Raw genomic sequence first — 27,876 nt, forward strand, 5'->3', positions numbered from 1 at the left:
AGTGACAGAACCATAGATCAATATGTCTAAGAGTGTCACAGCGAATTCAGCTAGATACCTCGCTAAATTTTTACTTTGATATACAAATAATGGTATGCATGTCTTCTTAGATAATTATTATTTGTATTCATGTATTTCATAATGTATCATAGGCTATAGATGATTTAAATCTCGTTTAAATTGCTTCCCTGTTAACATATATATACTATCTTCTCATACCTATTATTTTCAATATTGTTGCCTTAAATATCCATGTCAAGTATTACACTAGATACAGTACTCGCATAGTTGGCGTCACTGTTGACAAATCTATGTGATGAGATAACTGATACATTGAAAAGAACTGAACGAATGGTTTGATCTCCCAAGCGCTCTTTAAAGTTATTTTAGAAAAAGATGTTTTCATTTTGTATTTGGCAATGAATAACTCAGAGGTCCCTTATTATAATTCAATGTCAAATCGGCAGTCAAATAAATGCAACTAAAAATTTAAATATTAACTTGTAAGATTTTGGTCTTCATATATTGCCAACTTAATTGAAAAATTATCTTGAAAAAGAAGGAGTAATCAATAGCGTGTGTTGCATAAAATTATTAATGTACTTGAAGAAAAATGAATCTTCACTTTGAAGATGCAAAGTATGTTCCATCATGCCTCAAGTCTATCGGAATAATGGCAAAATTGAAGAATTGCACTTCAAACTTCTACTCCATCTACAAAAGTCTTCGGATCTAACAATAAACTTTGCTTAGTCAGTGATAACAAACTATCCAGATCTAAAAAGAATACTGCAGATAAAGAGATAAAAATGCAGTAAAGAAGTGATATCAAATTGAAACCTATTTGCCATGGATGTCATGGATAAATAATGTTACTAAATAGGCAGAAAAAAAAAATTAAAGAAGCCTTGAAATAAATATATATATATATATATCATGTATCATATATATATCATGTACGAAAATATATTTTTAAATGTCCTGGAAGAAACCAAGAAGAAACCAAACGAGCATTGGTTATATATATAATAGATATAAATATATATATATGTGTAGTAGAATTATTCTTTAAAAAAATCAATTTTCATTTAACCTCAAACGCTACTGTGCTCTTTTAACACACTTCTCATAACAATATATTGTTAAGTATAAATTTTTTGTGTTAATGTCAATATTCATTAATAAAACTAAGGAAAAAATCTCACATCAATTGAATGTGCAAATTAATAATGTAAATATATAACTTTACAACAGCAACAAAAACACGGACTTGTGGTTTAATAAATGCAACAAAATGCATAATCATTACAATATTAAAAACGTTAACACTTAAAAATACGAAAAAGGGCGCAGTCAGGCTTGATGAGTACCGTCGATATTCCGAGAGTTATGGAGATCTTGAAAATTATATACAATTTTTTGTTTTTTTTTTTATGGAAGTCTATACAATTTTATAATTTCAACTATAAAGTCAACTAAAGATTGAAATCAGTAAACACTTACGCCTATAAACATATTTTTAATTTAATTTTAATATTTTTTCACTTTAATTTCAATTTATGTCAGTTTAGATATCAGTTTTCGCATGTTGTTGATCGAACCTTGAATTTATTGGATTTTATGGCTGCGGGTCTTAGCACAAAATGTGAGCTGAAAATAAATAAAATTTCAAACACTTGCACTTACAACAATAAATAAAACCGCAATTTAATAAATAATTACTTAATTCATTATTATTAGTATTAACAAATTTAAATTAAAGTTACTAAATCAATTTACTACACTCTGATGTGTAACTGTCATACGAGATTTTGTCGATATTTCCGGATGTAGGTTGTTCTAAGGAAGTACTTCATAAAAATTTACAATATAGTAATAAAAATGTTAATTAATCAAGCTGAACTATTAAAACAAATATAATTAATAATAATTCATATTTATTATTAAATAATTATTTTCAAGTCCATAGTTTCGTGTTTATTAATTTATTTAAACCTATGATATTTTTAACAGTACCAAGTCCATTTATTCTAGAAGTAACTTATTAAATATGTCATGTCAAGTGCATTCTAACAGTTGTCTATCTTTTCGAAAATTTTCTCTTTAAATAAAAGTTAGTTAATTAGACGATATAAATTTTAAAATACCATTAAATAATTACAGTGTCAAGTCCAAAAACTATAATTTTCTGGGTTCCTTTTATGCCTAAGTAGCGCAACGCCAACGTTTTCTTACCACAGATCCAGATATGAAGTTCTTAGTTTAAAAATAAAGGATTTTTAAAAATCTTTTAAGAAGAATATTTTTTGAAGTTGTATGTTTGAGATGTCTAACAAGCATATGGCATCAAGTGTTGTATTTAGGCATATAGTAATAAATGCATTTAATTGCATCAATGAATAAATACCCTCAAGACAAACCTATAGCACTAAGTTATCTATTTAGATGTATAATAATAAATCCATCTTATTGCATAAGTCAACGGATACCCTCAAGACAAGTTTATACCACCAAGTTATCTATTTATAGATATATAGTAATAAATTCATATTACTATATCATACAGGCAATACCTTTAACCCAAACATATAGCACCAAGCCATCTATTTTGATATATTTGAATCCATCTTACTGCATCAACCAACCAATACCAAGTGTTCAATTTGGATATATAATAATAATGCATCTCACTGCATCAATTACTCAATACTCTCAATACGATTGGATTATACTTTATTTACAATTATCGAACGTTATTTTTTTATGGACTTTGACGTCGCTTAGTATAAATGTCCTGCTAGAAAAAAGAATAAAGCGCATTATTCACTTCAATCACATATTGCATCAGGTACTCTTCTCAAGACTTTAGAATAACCAGTTATTTGTACGAGTTATTATTATTTAAATTGGTAATTAACCCTAGTTTAACTGGTTTTAGTATTACAATGTATTTTAATTTTAATAAATTAAAAATACGGGTTTTTGCTATATGTTAAATTTGTATACGGTATTTTCATTATCAAATTAAAATTAAATTAGATTCATAAAATTACTTTATTACCTAAAATTTTGCGAACAGTGATTGTAATTAATTATGGTAACGAAAATATTGATTTCTGCAAATTTAAACGTTATCATATCAGATGCTAAATATAAATAGTTAAACCTACGTTTCTAGCGATGTCATGAAATTCATTTAATAAAACCATAAATGAAATTATATTTTAAGGATCTTTATAATATAGTAGTTCTAGTATATTATATTATTGCGAGCCTGCTGGAATTGTTTGGGTATCACGATAAGATACAAGAGCAATAATAACATACAAAACCAGAGTAACAACTTAGTCTGTAACAGAAATCTACATAGGCGTCAATTTTTTAGATGGCATCTCGATGGAATATGTAATAGTTATGTATAATAATAACTTAAATATCGTATTATTATATTAAACATTAATATATCACGTTTCTAACTTTAATTTAGTCAAAAAATGAACATATATTTAATTTGACAGAAAATACCATATTTAAACTGAGTATGCCTTAAATATTTAGTTATTCACTAATTCATTTAATTTTCTATATACATTCTAATAATTTTCGATTAGGAGTATATTAAAATTTTAAGAAAATAGTTACTAATTTATCTAAAAGTATGAGTGATAAGCTTTTAAACGACATCCTAGAATATGTTATGATTTTAGCAATGTATGGAAATTTACTATATGAAGTATACCATCAATATTTCCATATATGCAATTGCTTTCGACTATTTGCCTTATTTTGTTTGGGAATAAATGTGCTAAGCTATATTATTACAATTGTATGGAGAGTTTTGGATCCTTTTCGCGTTATAACAGTGGATGAAAGTGAACTACACAGATATCATTGGTTAGAGATAATGCTTAATAACACAAACTATGATTTAATGTAAGTAAGATGTAATTATTATAATTCACATCAAATCTTCTAAATATGAAGTGACTATTTTTAATAAGTGTGTTATCAATGGATCCCAGTTCACTTGATTTATTATTAAACATTGAAACAGTGGTTCAAAGCAAAATGAGTTCATAACTTTCCTACCGATAACATTTGTGAAGTTATCATCTTAAAATTTTGCTAATATTCCGATTATCATGATAGGCTTTTTGAAGTTGATGTTTATAACTATTATTTACTTTACAGAATGGTTTAGAACCTTAATAGGAATATTTTGTATCTCTTTTGATTAGGAAGTGTTTAGATTATATGTAAGTTTTCAAATATGAATATGTAAATTTGTCTTTATAATAAGATAAAATACATTCAGTAATAGATTAGATGATGCATTTGTTAAAAGTTATATATATATATATATATATATGAATATCCATTATTATTTTTAACTGTTCAATACTATATACCACGATTTACTAGGTGTACCGGTAAAGATACAAATGTTCCGACAGGGATGTGAGAAATGAAGAACGTGGAAGACCGCCAAAAAAGTTTGAAGACGCCGAATTGCAAACGATATTGGATGGAGATGACACTTTGGGTCAAAAGCAAATGGCAGAAATGTTAAATGTTGCACAACAAACAATTTCTGACCGTTTAAAAGCTATGGGAAAGATCCAAAAGTGTGGAAAATGGGTGCCACATGAATTGAATGAAAGACAGATGGAAAACCGAAAAAAAACTTGTGATGTTTTGCTTCAAAGACACGAAAGAAAATCGGTTTTGCATCGGATTGTTACTGGCGATGAAAAATGGATTTATTTTAAGAATCCTAAACGGAAAAAATCATGGGTTAATCCGGGACAACCATCAACATCGACTGCAAAACCAGATGGATTCGGCAAGAAGACAATGCTGTGTGTTTGGTGGGACTAGAAAGGTGTGGTGTACCACGAGCTCCTAAAACCTGGTGAAACCGTCAATGCTGGTCGCTATGAACAACAAATGATAAATTTGAACCATGCATTGATCGAGAAACGACCAGAATGGGCCAGAAGACACGGCAAGGTAATTCTGCTCCATGACAACGAACCTGCACACAAAGCAAAACGGGTTCAGGATGCAGTCAAAACACTTGGCTGGGAGCTGCTACTTCACCCGCCGTATTCACCAGACTTGGCTCCTTCCGACTACCATTTGTTTTCATCGATGGGACACACATTGGCTGAGCAGCACTTTGATTCTTACGAGAAGGTCGAAAATTGGGTGTCTGGTTGGTTTGCTTTAAAAGACGAATAATTTTTTTGGCGTGGTATCCACAAATTGCCAGAAAGGTGGTCAAAATGTGTAGAAAGCAATGGCCAATACTTTGAATAAAATGTTTTTTACTTTCCTATTAATAATTAGTGTTTTATTTTCACCAAAAAACGCTCATTTCATACCGGTACACCTGGTATATAGCATATTTTGTTAGGTAGTTTTAACAGATCATTACGCTTTTTATTAACTTTTTTTGATCCATATGTTATATGGAGTAACGGTGTTGTGTTTAAAAGAGATTAGTGTATTGCTGTATACCTATCTAAAATTAACATTTATTTAATTCTTATTATTTTATTATATTATTATTATATAATACCATATAATGTTATCTTATTATATATTACTATAGTCGTTTTTACTATATTAAAAAACGACTGAAAATATGTTTATTTTTAACAAATTACGTTCTCTTGAATTGAACAATATAGTCCATGAAAAAAGACGCGGAAAGGATTTCACATTCATTTTGGGTTGGTAAAGGGAAGCAAGTTGATGCATAACACTTAAACAGTTGGACATCTTTTTCAAACCTTTTGTTCATTTACAATTGAGCATATGGCTGGTTATTTTGACTCTATTACTCTATTATCTTGAAAATGTTATCTAAAGTAAAACCATGTTTTTTTTTTTTACATTTTATTTAACTTTTATTTATTGGCCATTTTGACAAGAATTGTTTGAAACATACTTTCACGACAATAAAATTTATTAACTATAAATCAGTGTGTGGTTTTAGGTATTAGTAATTTAAAATATATCTTTATTAAACATCTGCAATTGAATTGAATTTTTACCCAATTTTATTTTGATCATCAGAAACGTGGATTTCAAAGTTTAACATTATTATGCTAACATTTTCTTCCATTGAGTTTATACTATGAAATATAACTTTTTAACCAGTAAATTAATACATAATTAGATAAAATTATTACATCAATTTGCAATGTTTATCAATATTTAATTGCAGCCCCCTAAATATTATATTTTCAACTTTTAATTTTACACTTACATACTAATCTTTCTTAAACTTCTTTCATGATTTACGACCAAGAAATAGGTAAAGTAAATTTTTAACAATATATATATTTTTAATGTTTTTTTTTATGTTAATAAATATATATAGAAACATATATTATCAAATCCATTTAATAGTTAAAACTACACACATCATTGTTTCAAGTTATTTGTAAGTAAATATAAATTGTATGTATATGTAAACATTAAAAATATATATAACTTTATATATATAAATATTCAGTTAAATTTTTTTTCGATCTTTTTTTAAACACTATATTTTAGGTTTTTATTTACCATATTTAAAGTTTTTCTTTATAAATATATTATTACATATTAAATATTTTTTTATTTTAAATATATATTAATACAGCACATTTATAGCAGTTACTCACGTACACATTTAATGCAACGTTTGTTTTTAAATAAAAATTTTTCTAAATTATTTTTTATTTTTTTTTATTTTATTTAAATTATATTAAATGGAAGCCAATAAAAAACTTAAATTAAAATTAAAGGTTTCCTTTTACATTTAGTTATTTGAATGAATATAAAACATTTAAAAACAATTAAAATTAAAGTTTTTCTTAACATGTTAAATACTTTTAATTTAAATATTATTTACTTTAAAATTATGTAAAAAAAAATATAACAAAGTATTCTAATATAAACTTAAAAATAACTAATAAATTTTGAAACAAACTATATATATTACTCAGCGATCAATTAATATTTTATATAGATATTTTTATTTATATTTTGCTTTACTTTTACTTACAATTATAAAACACATTCATTGCAACAATATTCATGCTTAAAATAAATATTTTTGAATTATACATTTAATATGTAATTACATTTAAAAATTCATTGAAAAAAGTACACAACATTTTTTATCCTTAACTGCTATTAAATGTTTTGTGAAAATATTATTTTACTTTTATATACTTTTTATATACTTAAAATCATCGCAGATATTGAAAATTTAGAACAAACATGCGTTTTAGGTTTATTCGACACAAAAATTGATTGATAAGGGATGTCTACATATATCGTATGTAGTAAATATGCTGAAAATATATAAAAAATATTAAAACGAAACTCAAAAATGTGAAGAAAGGAACATGCATTAGTTATACATTAAATATAAAATACGTAATATACTTATAAACAATATGACTAATATCACTAGAATAATAATAAAAATAATACATGCGAAATATTATAAAATAATAAAAATTTATAATAATATAAAATATTATAAAATATATTATTCTAAAGCAAAATACAAGATAGTATTTAATTTTAATCTAACTTATTTAAAAAAAACCAAACTTATATATCTGAATTATTATAATTTAAAGAACACAATATTAGTAAAATCTATTTAAAAATATAATACTAAATAAGTCAAACTATTTTTTTATACTATACTATAACTTGGACAATAAGTCTTCACCTAGCCACACAGAAGTGTCTCAACAAAAGATACCTGGGGTCGCTTGTTATTGTGTTTAATCATAGGTAGACAAGCAAGTCAAAAAACACAACATGTGACAGAGATCATATTGGTGTCGAATGAAAATGAAGACACAGATGTAGAGGATAGGGTTTAATTATTGGGTTTAAACTGTGTTGGGAAAAGTGGTATATCGGGTTGAGATTTTTGTATACTGTGAAATAAACGGATTAGTGACATAATGGATTGCAATACTACAGCGTAGACACACGTTAGGTATTGACAGCACATATGTTTAGCATTTGGCTCTATCATAACTATAGTAAGACGTAGTATCACAACATATACAATAAGAGGAAGTGGAGACGATAAGTGATAAGAGTGGGGGTGAAGTAAGAGATCAGGACAGTTCCAGTTTCATGGAAAAATCATATTTACTTCCGACGAACTGTTAAAGGAATTAGATGTATAAAATGCATATGGAATTACGAATAATATATTGCATTTTTTTTTTTGTTAAGAGAAATACAAAAAAAATTAGTGAAAGCCTTAAGAGATATACAAAAAATAAGTAAGAGCCTTAATTCCAACTTATATTGAGTTTGCAATACCAAACAGTCATTCAAAAAAATATGTGTGTATTATAGAATAAGTATATAATAAAATGTATAAAAAAAAATGTGTAGACCAAAGTAAGATGTGGGTGTACAAATGTATTGATGGAAAAAGTGTTTTCAAAATGAAAAAAAAATATACATATTAATTTTACTAGAATGGTTAAAATTAGAGTAATGAATTGTCGAAGTCAAATATTTTATGTAAAGCCTTGAATTTTGATCAAAAGTGATTTTTTTTCCTGAGGTAGAGTCTTCGCAAAACTCTTTAACCTGGTATTTTTTTTCTAAGCAGCATTTTTGTCCATTGCTTAGTAAAATTAAAACTTGTTATATATATATATATATATAAAACATTCAAGCAATAGTTGAAATAATTTCGTCAAAATTTAACACTTATTTTATGATATTTAAGGAGCAATGAAAAAATTTTTTGGTAAGTTATACCATATATCTATTTAAGAGAATAAAAGATTTTCTATCAACCTGAATCACAACAATTGTTTAAAATTAATATAAACTCTCTACATTTGTAATAATATATAGTATACATACTATTTTTGTACGTTTAAATTCGTTTTGTTTCTGAAGTCATTTAATTGATCAATTAAATATTTAATATATATTTTTTATTTCTATAAAAATAGTTGTGTTTATAAACATTACACGTATTGTATATTGTATTTCTTTAATAAAGAAAATGTTTATTTATGATAAAAGTAAAATAAACAATTTTTATACTACAATTTGTGACATATAAAATTAATTTTAATAGATCCAATCGTAAGAGTAGTAAATGTCATTTGTGTATACTTAATAGATCATTTGAAACCATTATTACTGAAATTTTTCGCAAGTATTTGTCACTATACATTTATCCAAAATAAACATTTAATCATTAAGTTTTAGTGCATATAAGACATATATCCTTTATTTAGTTATATGTAAAAATAAAAATATATATAAGTATTTCTATTTTTTATTTAAGATAAAACATTTAATATACTTTTACTATATAACATTCACAATTTATATAATAAAATACAATCAAATTACAACAAAGCATTATATTAATACACATATACATTTATGTAACAAGAATAATAGAAATATGTAAATTAAAATGGTTAATCACAACCTAATTGTATTTATTATATTGTAGATAAAATTATTCTATAAAGAATTTTAAATTTTTTATAAATTTGATTACGTTAGACTAATTTATATGTATATAATAAATTTTATTTCAAAAAAAAAATAATAGAAAATTAGTATATAGATATTAATACATACCAAAAAAATTAAAAAACCAAAACAGTTGAAGAAATTGAATTTTCAATGGATGTTAATATGAGAAGAACTAGGACCAAACAAATTCCAAAATGTGAGTCTTCATCCAAAAAGGATTCATCTTAATATTTTCTAATGTATTTGTATGTAATGTATGTATATATATATTTTGTCGATATTAAAGTTGTTTCTTTTTTTCCTTAAATTGTGCAATTTGTTTTCGTGTTGTAAATTTTTATCAATTTTTTTTTCGTTAATTTATTAAAGTTTAAAAATTTTAATTTATGTATGTTTGTTTTCGATTTATAATTATATTTAAAAATTTTTATAAATAATTATTATATTAAAATTGATTTATATTATTTTATCCACTCAACACAAAATCGAAGTCAGACATAAAATTATCACTAAAGGCAAAAATAGAAAAAAAATTTATTAATGAAAATTTAAAAAAACAAAAAAATGAAAAATAAATTAAATTAAAATTATTTAATATTACTATTGTAATAGATATATAAAAAAACCATAAAAATTTTAGTGAAAGTATTAAAATTTAAACATTTAAATAAAAAGTATATATTTAAAGATTTGTATTTCATATAATGATTAATAATATATATATATATCTACTTTAATAAATATGTGCTCCATCGTTTTTAATAAGAGTAAAAGTAGTTTTATTTATATAAAACAATACTTCATAGTTTAATGTTTTGACATATTGGACGGAAAAAAAGCTTTACAAAAATATATATTTTATATATATTAAATTAAATTAAAATTTTGAAATTTAAAATTTATTGAGCTTTCTCAATATACTAAATTTTTTTTAATTCTATATATGAACAAAAAAAATTTAAGTAATGTTATACAAATAATAAAAGTTTAAATATATCAAGGGTTTTAAAAATACCGCGAGTTAAGAAAGAGTAAAATGCTTAAGTGCACTGGCTCAAATAGAAATAAATAAATGATAAATATATATTCTGTAAAATGAAATATATTAGTTTATAATAAAAATATATTGGGTACAAATATTATTTTATATATTTTATAAACATAAAATACATGTATATGTTTATTAATTTATTATATAATTTATTTTATATATTATTTATAAGTATAATATTAATATGAAATCAACTTTTTTTTTAATACCGAACTTTAGATTGTTTTTTTAAATCATGTTTAAAAAACATATTTTATATAAATATTTCATCTTAAGAATTATAAATATTTAAATCTATTTCAAAAAAATATTCACTAAAAACCGACCTAATGCTCGGCAAACAGTTACCCAATGTTTATGAAAATACTAAAAATATAATATTAATAAACTATTTAAATAATGTTTATAAAATGTTTTATTTGTTTCCAATATACATGTGTAAGTCATGCAGTTTATATAATATAAATCAAATAAAAAAATAGTCAAAACAATGAATTTTATATTATATATAAATAATATTTAAAAGGCAGTTTAAAAGAAGTGTTTGTGTGTATATAAATTTATATAGAGTGGAATTTTTTTCTAAAGCACAAAAATATAGAGAAATATGAAAGACAACATTTATTAACAATACATAACAATTAACAACAACCACTGAGGAAATATGTATTAAAATTTATGAAATTCGTTTTTATTAAATTTATTTTTTCGCTTTTTTTTTAATTAGTTTTAAAGATTTGTTCTTAAACAAATTCGTTGTTTTAACAAAATTGTGACTCTTTTTTATAAAATATTGCAAAGAGCAAAACACCATGCAATTAATTTTTTTTTTGTAAACAAATATCTTTATTCTTTAAAATATTAAATTTATAGTTTTTTATTCAAAGATATTTCGTTGATATATACCAATTTTAAAATTTTTTTAAAATTACAAATTTTATTTTTTTAAAAATTATATTCTACATAAATTCGGTTTTTAATATAAATGTTATGCATTTTTGATAAACATTTAATGTAAAAATTATTACTATACCCGATCCAAATTCATATATAACTTTTATATATTAGATTCAATTATTGACTACACAAAATTTTACTTTTTCTTTGGATTTTTTTCAATTTTTCTTTCTCGGTATATTTAAATTTTATTTAATAGATAGTTCTTGTAAATTTTAAACACTATTTAAAGATGCATAATTGTGCTATTCTGCAAGCTAATAGAAAGTAAATAAAATATATAATTATATATAAAATGTGAGATTCATGGGCGAGATCGATAATGTAATTAGATGCAATACTTTTTCTCTGAGTAGAGACCTTATTTTGAAATGTTTTATTAAATGATAATGTAAATATTAGAATGTTGTGATGGACAAGTTATACAAATGTTCACATTTCTTTTTTGTTTTTTAAATTAAAAAAAAAAATAAATAAATAAAAACTATCTAACTTATATGATACACATGTTGAGTCGTGTGTAAGTAATTTATTTATAGTTAAGTCATATTCATATTAATATAATATTCTACTTGGTATAATAGTTATATTAGTATAATATTTATATTAATATGAGACCGTTTTTTTAACAAAATGATAATAATAAATTTATTTAAAAGATTAATTAAAAAAGTACAACGTTTTATACAGTGCTTATTATAAACCTAATAGGTTTTTAATTCTAAAAATAAATCCTAGAACAAGAATTGGAACAGTTTTAAAAGTTTTCAGTTTCACAAAGTATAAAGATTATGAAAAAGTTTTATCCAAAAATTTTGTTAAAAAAACATCATCATCAATATATAAAACAAAATAAATTATAATACTATTTGTTATTAAGATTAACTCAGAACAAATATAAAAAATATATAACTAATATTTTACACTAATATTAGTAAACAGTATATGCACTGATAAGTGAAGTTAAATTAAATTGAAATGCATATTATTGAAAATGTATTTATTTATTTAGTACGAGAAAGTGCTCTTCATATTAATTGAATATTTAGATATTTGAATTATTTGGCGAATGCGAATATCCGGATTTGTAACAAAAAAATATACGAACAGTTCAAATTATCCGAATAGTTTGAATTATCCGAATAATGCAAATTATCCGAATAGTTTGAATTATCCAAATAATGCAAATTATTCGAATAGTTTAAATAATTCACATTATCCGAATATTTAAGACTATTCGAACTACTAATTGCTTATATCCGAATATTCGGATTATTTGAAAAATTCAAAATATCATAAACACAAACAGCACAAGTACAAAAATATATTCATTTGATTTATTGATTGGTGGACTTATTAATTACGTTTTTTATTTATGAACTTAAATTTAAATATTTAAAGTTAAATATTTAGTATAAAAACACAAATGTGTCCAATGAATTAATTTAATTAAAGTTAAAAATAATCAATTAAAAGAAACATTAATTTCAGCAAAAAAAAAAATAACTAAAAATTATAGTTTTAAATAGTACCTGTACTTATATTGTTAAATTACGATTACAGGCACTGTCGTTGCATTCCACCACTTATATGTAATGTAGTTCCCCCAAATTTTCAGACTATTATATTGGATCATACATCCCAAATTCATCTTCTATGTTAAAATCATTACTCGTCAAATTGTATATATCGAACTCCTCTAAGGCATTATTACTACCGTAGTAGTAACGATAAAATGGAGAAAAATTTTTTTAGGAGTAATTAAAAATAGAAGAGTAGTGGTTATAGTAGTAGGTAGTAAGTATTGTTGGTTGGCGGCAGTGGATTTGATAGTTGCGATTTATTTGTTGAAATTTTAGGTAGGTAAGTGTGTTGATTATCGAAATAAAAAACGAAAACAATATTTAAAATTTTTTAAATAAATATTTTTTTTTTTTTTAATTTTTAACTATCAATTTAGAATACATAAGCATCACGTAATGCAAATTTAAAAATGCAAATGTGGTTTCGTTAAGCTGCTTTAAATTCAAATATCCAATCGAATTATATAAGCCTTTATAAATTATTAATATATATTTTTTATTATATTAACTTTTATTCTTTCATATACAAATTTAAAAGCAAAAAATATAAATGTAAAAGTTTTAAAAGTAATTCAAAAATTTAAAGTATTGCAATCTAATTACCTTTTGCTAAAAGCATATATATATATATATATGTATATAAATTTATAGATTATAGGAATATAATTAAACTTAAAGCGAATAAAACAAGCAGCAAACACCGTAATGAAAAATATTGAAATTATAAAATAAAAATAATGTGCCACTTTTATCAAAATATTTAATTTATTATAAATAATTTAAAAAAAAAAAGATTAACATAATATCGATTCAATACTTTTGTTAGCCTGTCTATTGCAATTAAATTAAAACACAAAAATACTTTTTTTCTGATTTAAGTAGACAGACAGACCGATGTCAAATCAGTATACCCAGGAAATTGAAATTGCATCGTTTATTAAGCAATAAAACTAATTAAAAAATTTTACATTGAAGGTTTCAAAATTTAGAGAGATATTAGATATTTCAAATGATCACTGATAACAGATATTTGGCAGTATCCGACAAAGCTGTATAGGCCAGATCAGTCCAAAACCTACTTCACTAAATTTTTATATTAAAAATTGTTTATCATTATTACGCCCTTTTCTAATCGAACTAGATTTCTAGTTATAGTATTTCTTATCGAAATATATAGAAAAATATGGACTTAATTTAAAAAGGTTTACCCTATCAATTTATTTAAGTTGCTAGTCTATCTTTCATAGCTTATGCACACATATTATTCTTATTACTGTAGTAAGAATATCTTATGAAATTTTTATTTTTCTATTGTGTTCTCGATAATAAAGAGAAGACATATTTATGTAATATACTAATATTTTAAATTTTGTTCTACACGAAATGGCACTACAATATAATACAAAAAAAACGCAAATGCCATGGTTTTTTCAATTGTACTCCAATGGATTTTATATTATAATTAAGTTGGGGAACGTCTTGCACTGTGACCTAGAGCTCTATTTTTGGCTCTTAATGAATTCAAAGCATTTCCCTAAATTCAACTGCTTCTATAAATTATAGTATTAAACCTACAACACAGACGGTTCATACGGTATGAAGCGCCCACCCTATGTAATTCTTTCGGAGATCTTAACTTGAACATAAGTTTATCTTGAATTAGTTTAATAAACTAATTCTCAATCGCTGACTATTTTAAATATATAGTCTCTGTGACTATATACAGCCACTTAGTGCACCATCTATCATATAATATAGTCCAGACACATCAGCAAACCTTATTTATAAGTATTTTGGTAGAGAAGAGGAAATCCAAAAATTTTAACAAAGTAATATTTTAATAAATTGTTAACAAAAATGTGTTTTGCATGATTTCAAATGGGAACGTTTTAATCGTAAAAATTTTATTTGTTAATATTTGGCATGTTATATGTGGAATTTTATTCAATTAATATTAAAATCAAAAATATGTTGTGGTTGATGTAATTTATCTGAGCTCTACTAATCTAGACGAATTAACCAAATAGAAAAACACCCAGCCCACCAAGTTTAATATAACCTAAAATATCTAGACTGTGTCTTATATCCAAAGTGATTTTAAAAAGCACTTGTTAATACTCGCTATTAAATTCTTAAATTAAATTAATTTAAAACACAAAGAACATAAAGAACTATTAATATTAAAAGTGACACATTCAATTAAGCATAAACTCATATTAAAATTTAATTAATATTTTTTTTTTGCATTTTTAATAACTATACAATAATAAGAAAAATAAATATAAATAATAAAACAAAAAATGCTTGATAAAATAAAAATATGACTTAAAGTAATTAAAACAAATTAACTTACTTTTGCATTGATATATCATGTGGAGTAGATTGAGGTGATTGCATAACATGTTGTGGTGTCATAGCGTCATCTTCAATTGCAGGCACATGAGCTTTTATAGAATTTGATACATAGCCATCACGAGAAGCTTCTAAATATTTCATATAAAAAAACATACAGATAAAACTATATATAAGTATCTAAGTAAGTATAAAATATTTGTATTTACCAGCACGCTGTGTGTAGAATTCACCAAATGCATCATCTTTTGGTTTATCTGGATATAGATAGCATAATTTATGTATATCGTGTATACGATCAGCTAAACCACGTATCTGTAAATCACGTGCTGCCCAGGGAGCAATAAACAATACAGTTCCGTTATCATTAACAAATGCTATAGTAATAGCACCTATGTAAACAAACATAATTTTAATTTGTATATGTTTATTATTTTACAGGTTATTGGTTTTAGTCATAAATGGAAAAAAAAATTAATAGAAACAATTCATCTTTTTTTTATAAATTTTATTGTAATTAATTTAAGTATTTTTATTTTTCATTTAATTTAAATTAAATTAAATTTTTTATTTTTTTTATAAATGTTATAGTAATTAATTTAATTTAATTTTATTTTTCTATTGAGTTTTTCTTTTAAATTTGAAAGATATAAGATGTTTGTTCATTTTAAAAATAATTATTTAATTATATATTTTCTATACATTTAATACTTTAAAAACTTACCCAATTCGCTATCTGAAAAACGCACCAAAAATGTTCCTGTTGGTTTTGAGCGTAATATTTCATCAGTTGTTTTTAGTTTATTTATAAAGCCAACGACTAGACCTGCTTTCCATAAACCTAATATATGATCTTTGGTTAGTTTCATAATGGCATAAAACCAATCCCAAAATGTGAATTGACGATCCAGTAATGGTTCTTTACAGAATTGGGCCCAAGTAATATAATCGTTATGGTCACCCATTCCATCACTACGGAATAGTTTTTCATCTATATAGAAGGTATTAAAAAAACAATTTAAGATACTCAATATGTATAAAATGTAAAAAATGTTTTTATCTATTACAGTACTTACAAAGAAAATTTAAATTATCTTCAGTTAAAGAACGACCAGTAGCAGAAGTGAATTTTGTATTCAAAGCTAATGATAATTGAGACCAAGAAACTCTTTCTGGTACTTGGAAAGGTTCACGCATAATTTCAGAAAAAGCATTATCCCATGTAATAGTAGCCCAGGATTGTGGCTCTTGGTTGCCATGTACAATAACGACAACAGGTAAAGAAAGTGTCCAAACCTGTAATATAATAAAATTATATTTATATACTAAGCAAACTACAAATATGCTTACATTTATTTTGAATTCGTTAACAATTGTTGAAGTATAGAACAGAAGTGAAAATTTTTCATCCATCACACTTTCAGTGCCCTTTTTTTCAGCTCGCTTAATTTTCTTTAATTGCATATTTCTAAAAGCAAAGTAAAATATATATATATAGAATTCAAATGAAATATAACATATAATATATTATAATATTTTAGTGTAATACCTAAAGCTAGCCTGTAGCACACGTGTTTGCTGTTGGTATTCTAAGGTACCCAAGTTATTCAATATTTCCCCAGAAGATGGTGGTGGACTTGAAGTAGAATCGCCTACTAAACGTTGCGTGTATTGACGTAAAGCCTGCGCCTCTATATAAGTGAAATCATTTAATTTTGTTATCAATAGAAATAAAAATTAAGATTAAACCAATATTGTTCCATACCTGAAAGAATGACACATTCAACAGTTGGGGTATTCATATGCACACCAAGTTGTGGTCCAATAAGCCATCGTACAGCTGCAGCAAATCTATATATAAATATTTTTTTTATTATTTTTAAAAAATTAAAATATTTATTTGCACTCACCTAGTATGCGTCTTCATAACTTGTGGAGGTTGCTTTTCAACAACGAATGCTGAGAAAACAAGTACCTCTTGCGAATAACGCAAATGTCTAATGAGTTCAGTAATATCATCAACAAAAGTAAGGAAATTCATTAAAGAAGCCATTCTTATTAGCTTTCCAACAATTTCAACCAACAATTCTATACAACGTTGGATCTCATCAAGATTATCACGAAACTGTGCACCATTGCCAGCTAAAGCCTGGTTACGTTTCCAACTTTTCAATTCATTCATAACACATTCTTGTGTTGAATCATAGTCGGTTATGATGCGACGAAATTCAATAATAATACCATTTCCAACATTCATTAATTGTTTATAGCCTTCCTCCAGTTGTCTGTTATGTTCAGCTTGTTGCTGTGTATTCATAAGAACTTTATTCTGATTAAACTCATTGAAACGATTATTAAATGTATCGTAATCGGCGCGGAATGGCCCAATGCATTGGTATATACGTTCGATTTCTTGGCAAACATGTTGTATACGGGCATGTGCAGCCAACAAACTATCTTTGCCAATATCATCGCGGAGGTTACCGGAAAGTGGTACACCACCTATTCCGTTACCATAATTTGTTGCATACATAACTGGATTTTGTGGAAGTGCTTCAATCATATGAAACTCCTTTTGGAGACCGTTATGAAAATGATGATAAAGATCTACGGCTGGAGTTTGTGAAACATGCGCACACATACCAGATAGTTTAAGTTTAAATAAATTATCGTTGCTTAATGAGATAAGTTTAAGTTTCAAATCTTCACGGAATTGATGTGCTATTTGCTCAAATAAATCGGTTGTTGGATTAATAATCTGTTCAGTCCTATTCAAATAAAAAATAAAATATATTAGTATAAATACTAAACAATATAAATATAATTCGAATATTAGTTTTATTAAAAAATGGCTATTTAGGCAAAAGTGATGGTTGCCTATTTCACGCAAATTTCATAGATTTTATACCCCATATATACAAGTACATGGTTCCAAGAACGGCGCGTCTACGTTCCATAGCCACTAATCGAGTACGACGACCAAATGCCATTCAGCACTCCCAAAAGGGACTATATGTACAAGCAGATTCGTGCTGGCTATAACAACAACAACAACAATAGTATATATATAGAATAAATTTAGAATCTTATATGTAGAATAGTCAAAAAGAGATCGATATATTTCAATTTTCTTTGATTATGGAGAAATCAAAGAATACAACTAAAACGCTTTAGGTATGTAAGAAAATATTGTAACCTGTGTTGGAAGGACCGAAAGGCACTTGATCGTCTAAAAAGAGGAATGATTCTGGAATGTATACGCATAATGCACTGGTATTTGAACAAGCACGTAATAAATATCATGAAACAGGCAAGATATTTTTCAGATTTGTCGGCATCTGAGTTTTTCTACTTTACAAACAAACCTAAATTGTCCATTCGTCGTGAATGTTGGATGTATAACAATCGCATTTAATTTGAAACGAGTAAAAATGATTCTTCAAATATAGATACTTCTTATGTATAAGATTTATGATTTCTTAATCTACTATTTAGATTATGTTTAGTTTGATGGAAGTTTAAGCACAAATAATACCCATTGTTACACTCCGAATGAGACACTATCCATACGCTGGATCTGAAAGACCACATTAAAAGTAGAAGTCCTAAACATTTTGTGCATCCAGCGTCCCTTTAACGAGGCACAGTCATGGCCCCGACTGCTCTCTTAGCCAATGGTGGACATTGTCACATGAAATGAGGTACAGTTCCTCCCCACTCGCACAGGCATGGCCCCGACTACTACCTAATAACCAGAGACCGCAGGTATCGTAGTACAGAGTTGGTTGGTTTTACTTTTGTTGAAGCAGCTGACTGGTGCAAATTTGGAATAGAATTTGGAATAGAATTTGGAATAGAATTTGGAATAGATAGGTCTTGGAACCTAACAAAAATCTAATATTCTATTTAAAATTTTTTATATATAAATTTAATTTTTATAGCAAAGGAACAAGCTAATAACATTTAGTTTTAAATTATAATTGGTATATTAATATTAATAACTTTAAGAAAAAAAAATTCCATAACAAAGGAATCAATTCATTCCTATTATGTCTATTTAAATTGTTCATTCTGACTTTTATTATATCATACAGTATTTCCTTTTTGACTCAAATAATACAAATAAATTGTACCAGTTCCAGGAATTTAAAATTGCACTTTGAAACGCCTTGTTTCAAGGAATTTTTTCTTATTGTTTAGCCATTACGATTTGACATTAATGAGTTTAGAATGTAAAGTTAATGTGACCCATTCCTTGTATATATAGAATGCTTTGCTATTTGAAATTTAAAAATATTAAATTAAATCGAAAACTTAAACAAGTGATAGATAAAATTTTGGACATTTTTAACTATTCTGATGTAGCCCTATCTATTGAAGATCTATTTTACTAATGATTTCATTTCATTAGTAAAATTTGCATTTGTTCCTTTGGTTCTTTTTATCTAATTTTATTAAAATTACAATATTTTCAATATTGTTATTGTTAAATATTTTGAAAATATATAACAATTGATCAACGAAGGAAAGTGCAAATCCTAAAAGCTTAGTGAAAAATATTCATATAGACCCTACACTACTCGCCATATAAATGTTTATTTATTTACTGTTTGGAAGAAAGACAGAAATTTTTTTATTTCTCCATATTCTATTGAAACTCTGGACGACATTGATATAATCATAAAAAATAAACATCAAACCCCAAACCAAAAACCAATCATTAATATATATGGATTATTTATAAATATTGACGATATCACACATTACTGCTGATTTAGCAATTAAAATTCGTCAAATCTAAATGATGATCTATAGACTAAACTAAATACAATGCTTTATGTGGTTTACGCCTCATAAATATTATTATTAGAAGACTTACAAACACAATGAATAAAATAGTGCGACTATAAATAACAGTTTTGGTAACTAAGGTACTGCGGTGGAACTCAAGTAATACTTTACAAACATATATGTATATATTATACGCTTACATTATTATTATACTTATAATATAAAAGACTTATATCTTATTTCTAAACTATTACTGCATAGGTATATGGCTTTTCTATATTTCAAAAGTTATAAAAGAAATTGTAATACTATTGCAGCGAGTTTTTGGAACTTGTAGAGAACCAGTGTATGTCAAAATATACATTTAAAAGCAAGAAAATAATCAACTTCTTTGATTTATCACTGACTTACTGAACAATCCTTACACTATATATGCGTTATACAATGAATATATGCAAATATATTATCATATATTAAATAAATAAAAATTTAAATTTTGAATAAATTTATAAATTTTAAAAAAATTGTATTAATTACACACAATAATTAGTATGTTGGTTAATTGATCGAAAACTTAATACCGTGAAAGCACTGTTAAACAGATATTCTTATCATAAACCAACATCACTTCTAACCATATTATGTTCTTAGTCCAAAGTTTTTATTTCTCATACAAAATCAGTTCTGTTAGGCGAATAGTTCTTTTAAACCGAAGAGAATTAATGCTTTTGTTGGGGAAATATCTTAGCAGATAAGATTTTTAGCTTTCAATCAGTAAAAAAAAAAGACACAATTTTGTATTATTTATTTAATCCAGAATGGATAAGTTCATTATGATTTTATTTTATTTTTTTATTTTTAGATGGCGATGTAGGAGGCAAATAAAAATTTCTTTGTTAATAACAAAATACATTTTTTAATGGACCAAATCACACAAGAATGACAATTTTGGCACAAATAAATAAACAAATTCTTAAGATTATAATATCTACTTATCAAAATTAAATTTAATTATCTGCGAAAAGGAAAATACTCTCAACTATTTCAACAATATCTAGGTATTTATTTCTACTTAATACGAGTACTTTTTAACACCTATAAGAACCGAAATCAAAAAACTCAAATGGGAATAGGTCGGTCACACTGTGTAGATCAACTGGTGACACCACAAGAATGGCGATTGAGTGAAACCCTATGGGTAGCAGAAGAAGGGACAGACCTGCTCGTACCTGTAGAAGGCAAATCGACATGAAAATACTACACAGGCGGAAAAGCTGAGGAGAGTTGAAGCTATTGGCCACCAATCATACCGAATAGAAGATACTTGTTGCGGCCCTATGCTCCTCCTAGGAGTTAAAGGATTAAATATATATATATAATATGAGTACTTTTTGTACTCTATCAATCATACCGAATGTTCGACCACCAATCATACCGAATAGAAGATACTTGTTGCGGCCCTATGCTCCTCCTAGGAGTTAAAGGATTAAATATATATATGATACGAGTACTTTTTGTATTATTTAAAGTATCTATGAAAAATTATCAAATATGCTATTGATAATACTACATAACATCAAAATATTAAACTAAATAAATAAAATATAACTATTTTTTTCTTAAATTAAATATTTTTTGAATATATATTATATACATATTATAAATGTATGTATTTTATTATTACAATTTTAGTTAATATTATTAATATAAACTTTTATATACGGCAACGGATAGATCCAATTTTCTAGCTACAACATTTTTACTCACATAATTCTTTCCTCGATCCATTGTGCCAAACAGACGCGTACGTCGGCGAGTCCTTTTTCGTCGTAATATATTTTCATGCGTTGCACAGCTTCAGGAGAGCAAGCAATACGCTTCCACAAGCTCATTTTGTATAGAATAAACAGTTAGTCACTCTATATGTCTGTTATTCAGTCTGTCGCTTGCGTAAAGCTTTATATTTATATATGTAAATATTGTGATGTTAATACGTGTACTAGTAGACTAGTTATACATGAAATGAGTTATTGCGTGTATCGCTTAGATATAGAGTTAATAACATATGGAATGCAAAATACGAGACCAGTGTAATTAGGTATAATAGGTGCAAGAGCCACAGCTTTCAGGCAAATCCCCATAAGAGTTTCACTGTGGTGTAATGATATATGAACATATTTATTTTTTCTTTGCCACTTTTAATTCACATAAATAAATAATTTCAATTTCCCTGTACAGGGTTTCGTCCTTTGTTCAAATATGTTTTTTTTTTGTAACTACTTTTATTTGTAGTTTACTAAATGGCCAATTTCCAATGTGAAATGATTTGTATGATAAACTAAAATAATAAAAAAAGTTTTATTTTTGTAACAAATAGCACACTTTATATTATTGATTATTAATATTAAGTTACTACAATATAAATAATTGAAGAGTAAAATATAAATAAATATTATTATGCTCAATAAGTAAAAGAAAACTAGTGTAGTGGCAGTTATAATACGTGATATCATAGATAAAAGACTGATACAACTACGAAATGGTTTCGAAATAATATTTGATATTTAAATAGAATTAAATTTTATTAATTAATTAATTTTTAGTTAAATTTTTTAATTAGAAATCGAAATGTAATGTAAATACATGATTGCTTTTTTTACTGTTTAATGTGAAAATGCAGCACAATTAATAAATGAATTAGTAAAAAATTTATTTAATAATGGATCCAACATATACTTATTACAGAAGCTATGTAGATGAAACGCATAGATTATGGTATGTCATATCGTTTGTCTCTGTCAGGCACTTGTAAAAGTATCACAAAACAGTACACGTTCACTTTTTTCTTTTCAAAAATGTCAAAAAAATTATTATTTACACTGATATTTAGAGTATAGTATATAGGTGACTTCAGTGCCTTGAAGAAGACTATATTCAACTTCATGGTGACTTCAGTACACTGCAGAGGATTATATACATCCTCAGGGCGACTCAAGTGTCCTGAAGAAAACTTTAGACATCTTCAAGATGACTCAAGTGTACTGAAGAGGACTATAGACATCTTCAGGGCGATTCCATCCAGTGTCCTGAAGAGACCCATAATCATATTTAGGGTAACTCCACCCAGTGCCCTGAAGAGGACGCTATAGACATTTTCAGAGTGACTTTAGAACTTTGAAGAGGACTATAGATCTTTGGAGATACCTATTAATGTTCAGTAAGTTGCTGGATTACTTGCATTATAAAGAATTATGTTTTTAAGTATGGAAAAATTCGATTATCATGGTAAATATAAATATATGTAGAGCAATATATTCTTCAATACGATATAAACCTAATGCACCTATGTTTATAATAGTGTGTAGAATAGAAAATTGAAACTTTACTCTATAGTAAAATCATATATAATAATACTATTACAATCTTAATAAATAGAAGATTACAATAAAACTAATGCTAGCTGTGGATCAATTGAAGAACCTGCCTAATCTTATAAAATAATGTAGAAACGAAAATTATTTTTTATTTATTAATATATATAATATAAGTAATAAAAATAAATACATGAAATATTTAAAATAAATTGATTTAATTTAGCAAACTTGATAGTATAAAATTATAATTTTATAGTTCCTTATAAATAAGTAAATAAATAATTTTAAATCAACTAGAATAATGCAAAATCTACAAAAATTGATATTAAAAAGAAAATAAAGTTTCTTATTATCACGTTTCCAATACTTCGCGCCACTTTTTCTTTGAATCAAAGGTCAATGTCATTACGCCGATGTTTAAAATAAAGTAAAGTTATACAATCTAAAAACCTGATACCATAAAAGAGCTAGCTAACATGTTTAATATGCAAAATTGGCAGCGTAGGAAAGAAAACTGTCAAATATTAAAGCTCTAACCGATCCAATACAGACTGTAATTCAATACATCATTATTATTAAATTGTTTAATATTAAAGAAGTGAAATTTTCTTTAAATGTATAATTCAATTTTGGATAAAATATTTTTAGTAGAGCATATATGTCGTATGAGTGTATGTATAACAACAAATAAATACTAGATCTTTTTTTGTACTTAATGCGTTTATTTACGCTTTTTTTGGTTAAAAAAATCCCCGTTTCATCAATTTTTTACATATAAAATGCTATTGGCAGCACTAGAAAATTAAACAGTATATATAGCGTAAATAAATATTTAAACAAAATGGAATATCTGAGAAAGAAATAGTAAGCGATAAGTGAAGCGAGGGTAAATTAAATGATACATTTTCAATAGACATAATTAATGATTAGTAACATTGATGGCATTCATAATCTCGAATAAAGAGCTCGATAACCACATAATGTCTTAACAAACCAAAGTGACAACAACAAAATACATTTCGAATATAAACGTGATCTGTTTACATTTGTCACATTGGAGACTTATTTTGAGTCAATTGATGGTGTCATCAGTAATATACGACAGTGTTTGTCGCAATATTTGCAATGAAAATCAGATACAATTTGTACGACTTTTAAGTATCTGCGAAGTGAAGGAACTAATTCTTCTATTTGTTTAGAAAAAAAAAACGTTATTCGTGTCGAATTATTCGATAATTTAGATACTCATCAACAAAAAACGAATTCTAACAAAGCCAAAAAGATAATCCTTAAGTCTTCTGTAAATAACTAAAATAGTTAATGGCATTTATATGTAGCCATGGTTTATGTCTTCGTTGATGATATAACAACTCATTGACAAAACTCGAATTTCAAAGTTTATATACAAGCGCAAGTCAAATATAGCGTTGGTTTAGGGGTTTTAAGCATTCAAATGCGGCTAGATTTGAGCTCAATACTTAGTACTTGAAAGCTAAATATTATATATCAACATTTAAATTCAAAAAATATTTCCAAACACCGCTGATATTGGATGAGTGTAGCTGATAATAACAATTTTATATTCTAACCAATCCAAAAACTATTTCCAGAAACAACTGATAATGGATAGTTTGCAATATCTATTTGAGTTCACTTCATTACAATATGTTAAAACCGATTTTTCTTTAAAAATGGGTCTTCAGTAACGTTTGATTTTTATATAAATTTAATTAGGAAAACTAGTTCATCAATTTGTTTGGAAACAGTTATCAGTCCTTGACAAAACAGAGCTAAGGTTGCTCATAATGGTTAACATAGTTTACAATAACATAGCTCTACAATCTTAAGAAGATGGGCCTAAAAGAAGTTGAAATTTTTTGTCACATTCTATATGACTGGGCAGATTGCTCGGGCTTAGTTTATGATTACTACGACAAGAACTCTTAACGTGAGTTGTAATCAAAAGCTGTACTTACGAAAACTTTTTCAGGTTACTGTAAATAAAACATAATACATACTTTATGATCGATTATGGACTCTTTTTATGTTATGTTATACCTATTAATATTGCATTATGAAGGTTTTGAAAAGTAGTGAACTACAACAACAAATATTATTTTTATATTATTTTAAATATTTAAATTTTTGACTGTTTCGAGTATTGCCAAATATCCATCATCAGTGATCTTGAATCTTAATTCTTATATTTAATTATTCGTAAATAAATTTTTGACACTGCAAGTACCAAGGGTTGAACTCATACCCTGCCAAATTCAATTTACTTCCTTTTGAAACCTTTCTATTAAATACCATAGTTTCTATTAAAGTACAAATAGTCACTACTTTTATATTGACATTAAAATCAAATTTAATATTATATTATGTTATATTAACATTGCATTATATTAATATTTTATTATATCAATATTTCATTATATTATATAAGTATTTTATTATGTTAATATTATGTTGTATTAATATAATATTAATTTATATTAATATTATATTATATATATAATAAATCTATATTATATTAATAGCATATTATATATATATTATATCTTTAATATATTAATATTATATTATATCTTTAATACATTAACATTATATTATACCTATATATATTATATCTATATTTTATTATATTTTACAGTATTATCAAACTATAAAAAGCTGGACTTCATTGAATTATTGCTTTAGTGTGAAAAATTACAAACTCCTCTAATCGATATTAAAAATTAATAGGGAAACTTTATGGGTTTTTAATAAGTCATTACCTTTTTCTTGTCTGTATTTGGCAGCACACATGTTAAAATATGTAATTTTGTTATTTTAATTCAAAACAGAAGTTGTACTCACTGTATTGGAATGTGTTTAATTATTATTTCCTTGACAAAGTTCCAACTATATAAAATAATCATTTTTGACATTATTATGCAGAGCATAAGGCAGAAGAATTGAAGATCACCTTGTCCGGTTATATTTGGTCAAAATTCATAAAAACTTCAATGTACAATAATTAAAATGAAGAAAATCTTATAGTTCATTAGAATTTAAGTAATTATTATGTATTTTAATGCGTTGCATCCTTGCTTAGCTGGTACAGTTTATTACTACAGAAACCAAATTTTAATCCAAAATATTTAATTTTATATTTTTAAGAATAAATTTTATAAATGGTTTGTAAAATAACCTTCGATTCTCTATAGAAGGCATATAAAAAGTCATAGCAGACAATTATAAGCAATTAATTAAAAATAAACAATTTAAAAAGGAATATCATAAAAAAAGATACATTAATATTCAAAGCAAAGAATTCAATTTTTAAAAGATATATTAAATAAACTATTCTCCAATTTCTTTCAGAAGAAACCTATTTAATTTTGTTTATAAAATCCAAAAGTAAAACGTGATCGAAACCTAAGAAAATGTACACTGCCCCCTGCTAATTGTTGAAATTCTGAAAATTTCAAACCAAAATCTAGTAAAGTTGGACATAAGGTTAGGTTAAATAAATCTTAACGAAAAAAAGCACGCACGGTTCCTGGTTTGTATGCTTAAATATTTATTGTTGTTTTTCGTTTACTTTGGAAGGCAAATGAAGAATGAATTTAAATGAGTGAAAAATGTTTTAATGAAGTGAAGGAAACCCTTAAAATTTCAAATTAGATAAACATCTAATGATGACCGACTTGTGTGCTCAAACAAGAGCAAAATAACCAGAAAGAAGGTAAAAATAAATATAGAAAGTATATAGATACTCGTATAAAATATATACACAACATTGTGTATTATGAGAGCGCAGGTCTTTCGAAATTTGAATTAGTTTACCTGCCTAAGGTGATCTTCAGCTCTATGGCTATGTTATTAGCCGTGTAGATACATTTTATTATTTGTATTTATATTTGTTTTTTTTTTCTCTTGTCTTCTTCTTAAGTGTGTTAGATTGTTTTGATTATTTGATTATTCAACATATTTCGAAGTAGTTCAAGGTTTTCATTTCCAATTTTCTTGCGTTATAAGTTCTTGAAATTTTTATTGCCTGCACTACAAAAAGCAAATATTATAAATATTATTTTGGTCAGCAAAGCATTTCAAAGTACTAAAATTTAAAAATTAAAATATAAAAGTTAAAACTCAATTTTATTGTGCATATTAAATAATATAAAAAAATTAAAAGAGCAAAATAAAAATAAATATTTATTTTATGTTGAAATAAATATATTAT

The 27,876-nt window shown here is 25.5% G+C and overlaps 1 protein-coding gene across 6 annotated transcripts; it reads right to left on the minus strand.

Annotated features, from left to right (window-relative positions):
• Positions 1-6,631: 6,631 nt before the first annotated feature.
• LOC119685678 (signal transducer and transcription activator) lies at positions 6,632-27,562 on the minus strand. 6 transcript variants are annotated; one of them, XM_038100033.1, is made up of 11 exons: positions 22,042-22,617; positions 17,394-18,251; positions 17,249-17,334; positions 17,033-17,174; positions 16,834-16,951; positions 16,560-16,779; positions 16,208-16,474; positions 15,693-15,875; positions 15,485-15,614; positions 13,081-13,261; positions 9,972-10,049 (listed from the first exon to the last, which is right to left on the minus strand). In XM_038100033.1, exons 1-10 carry the CDS (start codon positions 22,164-22,166, stop codon positions 13,171-13,173), a joined length of 2,220 nt encoding a protein of 739 aa, XP_037955961.1. In that variant the 5' UTR covers positions 22,167-22,617; the 3' UTR covers positions 9,972-10,049; positions 13,081-13,170. The 6 variants fall into 6 exon arrangements, with proteins under 6 accessions (XP_037955960.1, XP_037955959.1, XP_037955958.1 ...); XM_038100032.1 differs by lacking the exon at positions 13,081-13,261 and adding an exon at positions 6,632-7,349 and having other exon boundaries at positions 9,646-10,049; positions 16,560-16,951; XM_038100030.1 differs by lacking the exon at positions 9,972-10,049 and adding an exon at positions 7,276-7,349 and having other exon boundaries at positions 16,560-16,951.
• Positions 27,563-27,876: the final 314 nt, after the last annotated feature.

Source organism: Teleopsis dalmanni, chromosome 2 (genome assembly GCF_002237135.1).
Source record: "Teleopsis dalmanni isolate 2A chromosome 2, ASM223713v2, whole genome shotgun sequence".
Taxonomy (NCBI): Eukaryota; Metazoa; Arthropoda; class Insecta; order Diptera; family Diopsidae; genus Teleopsis; species Teleopsis dalmanni.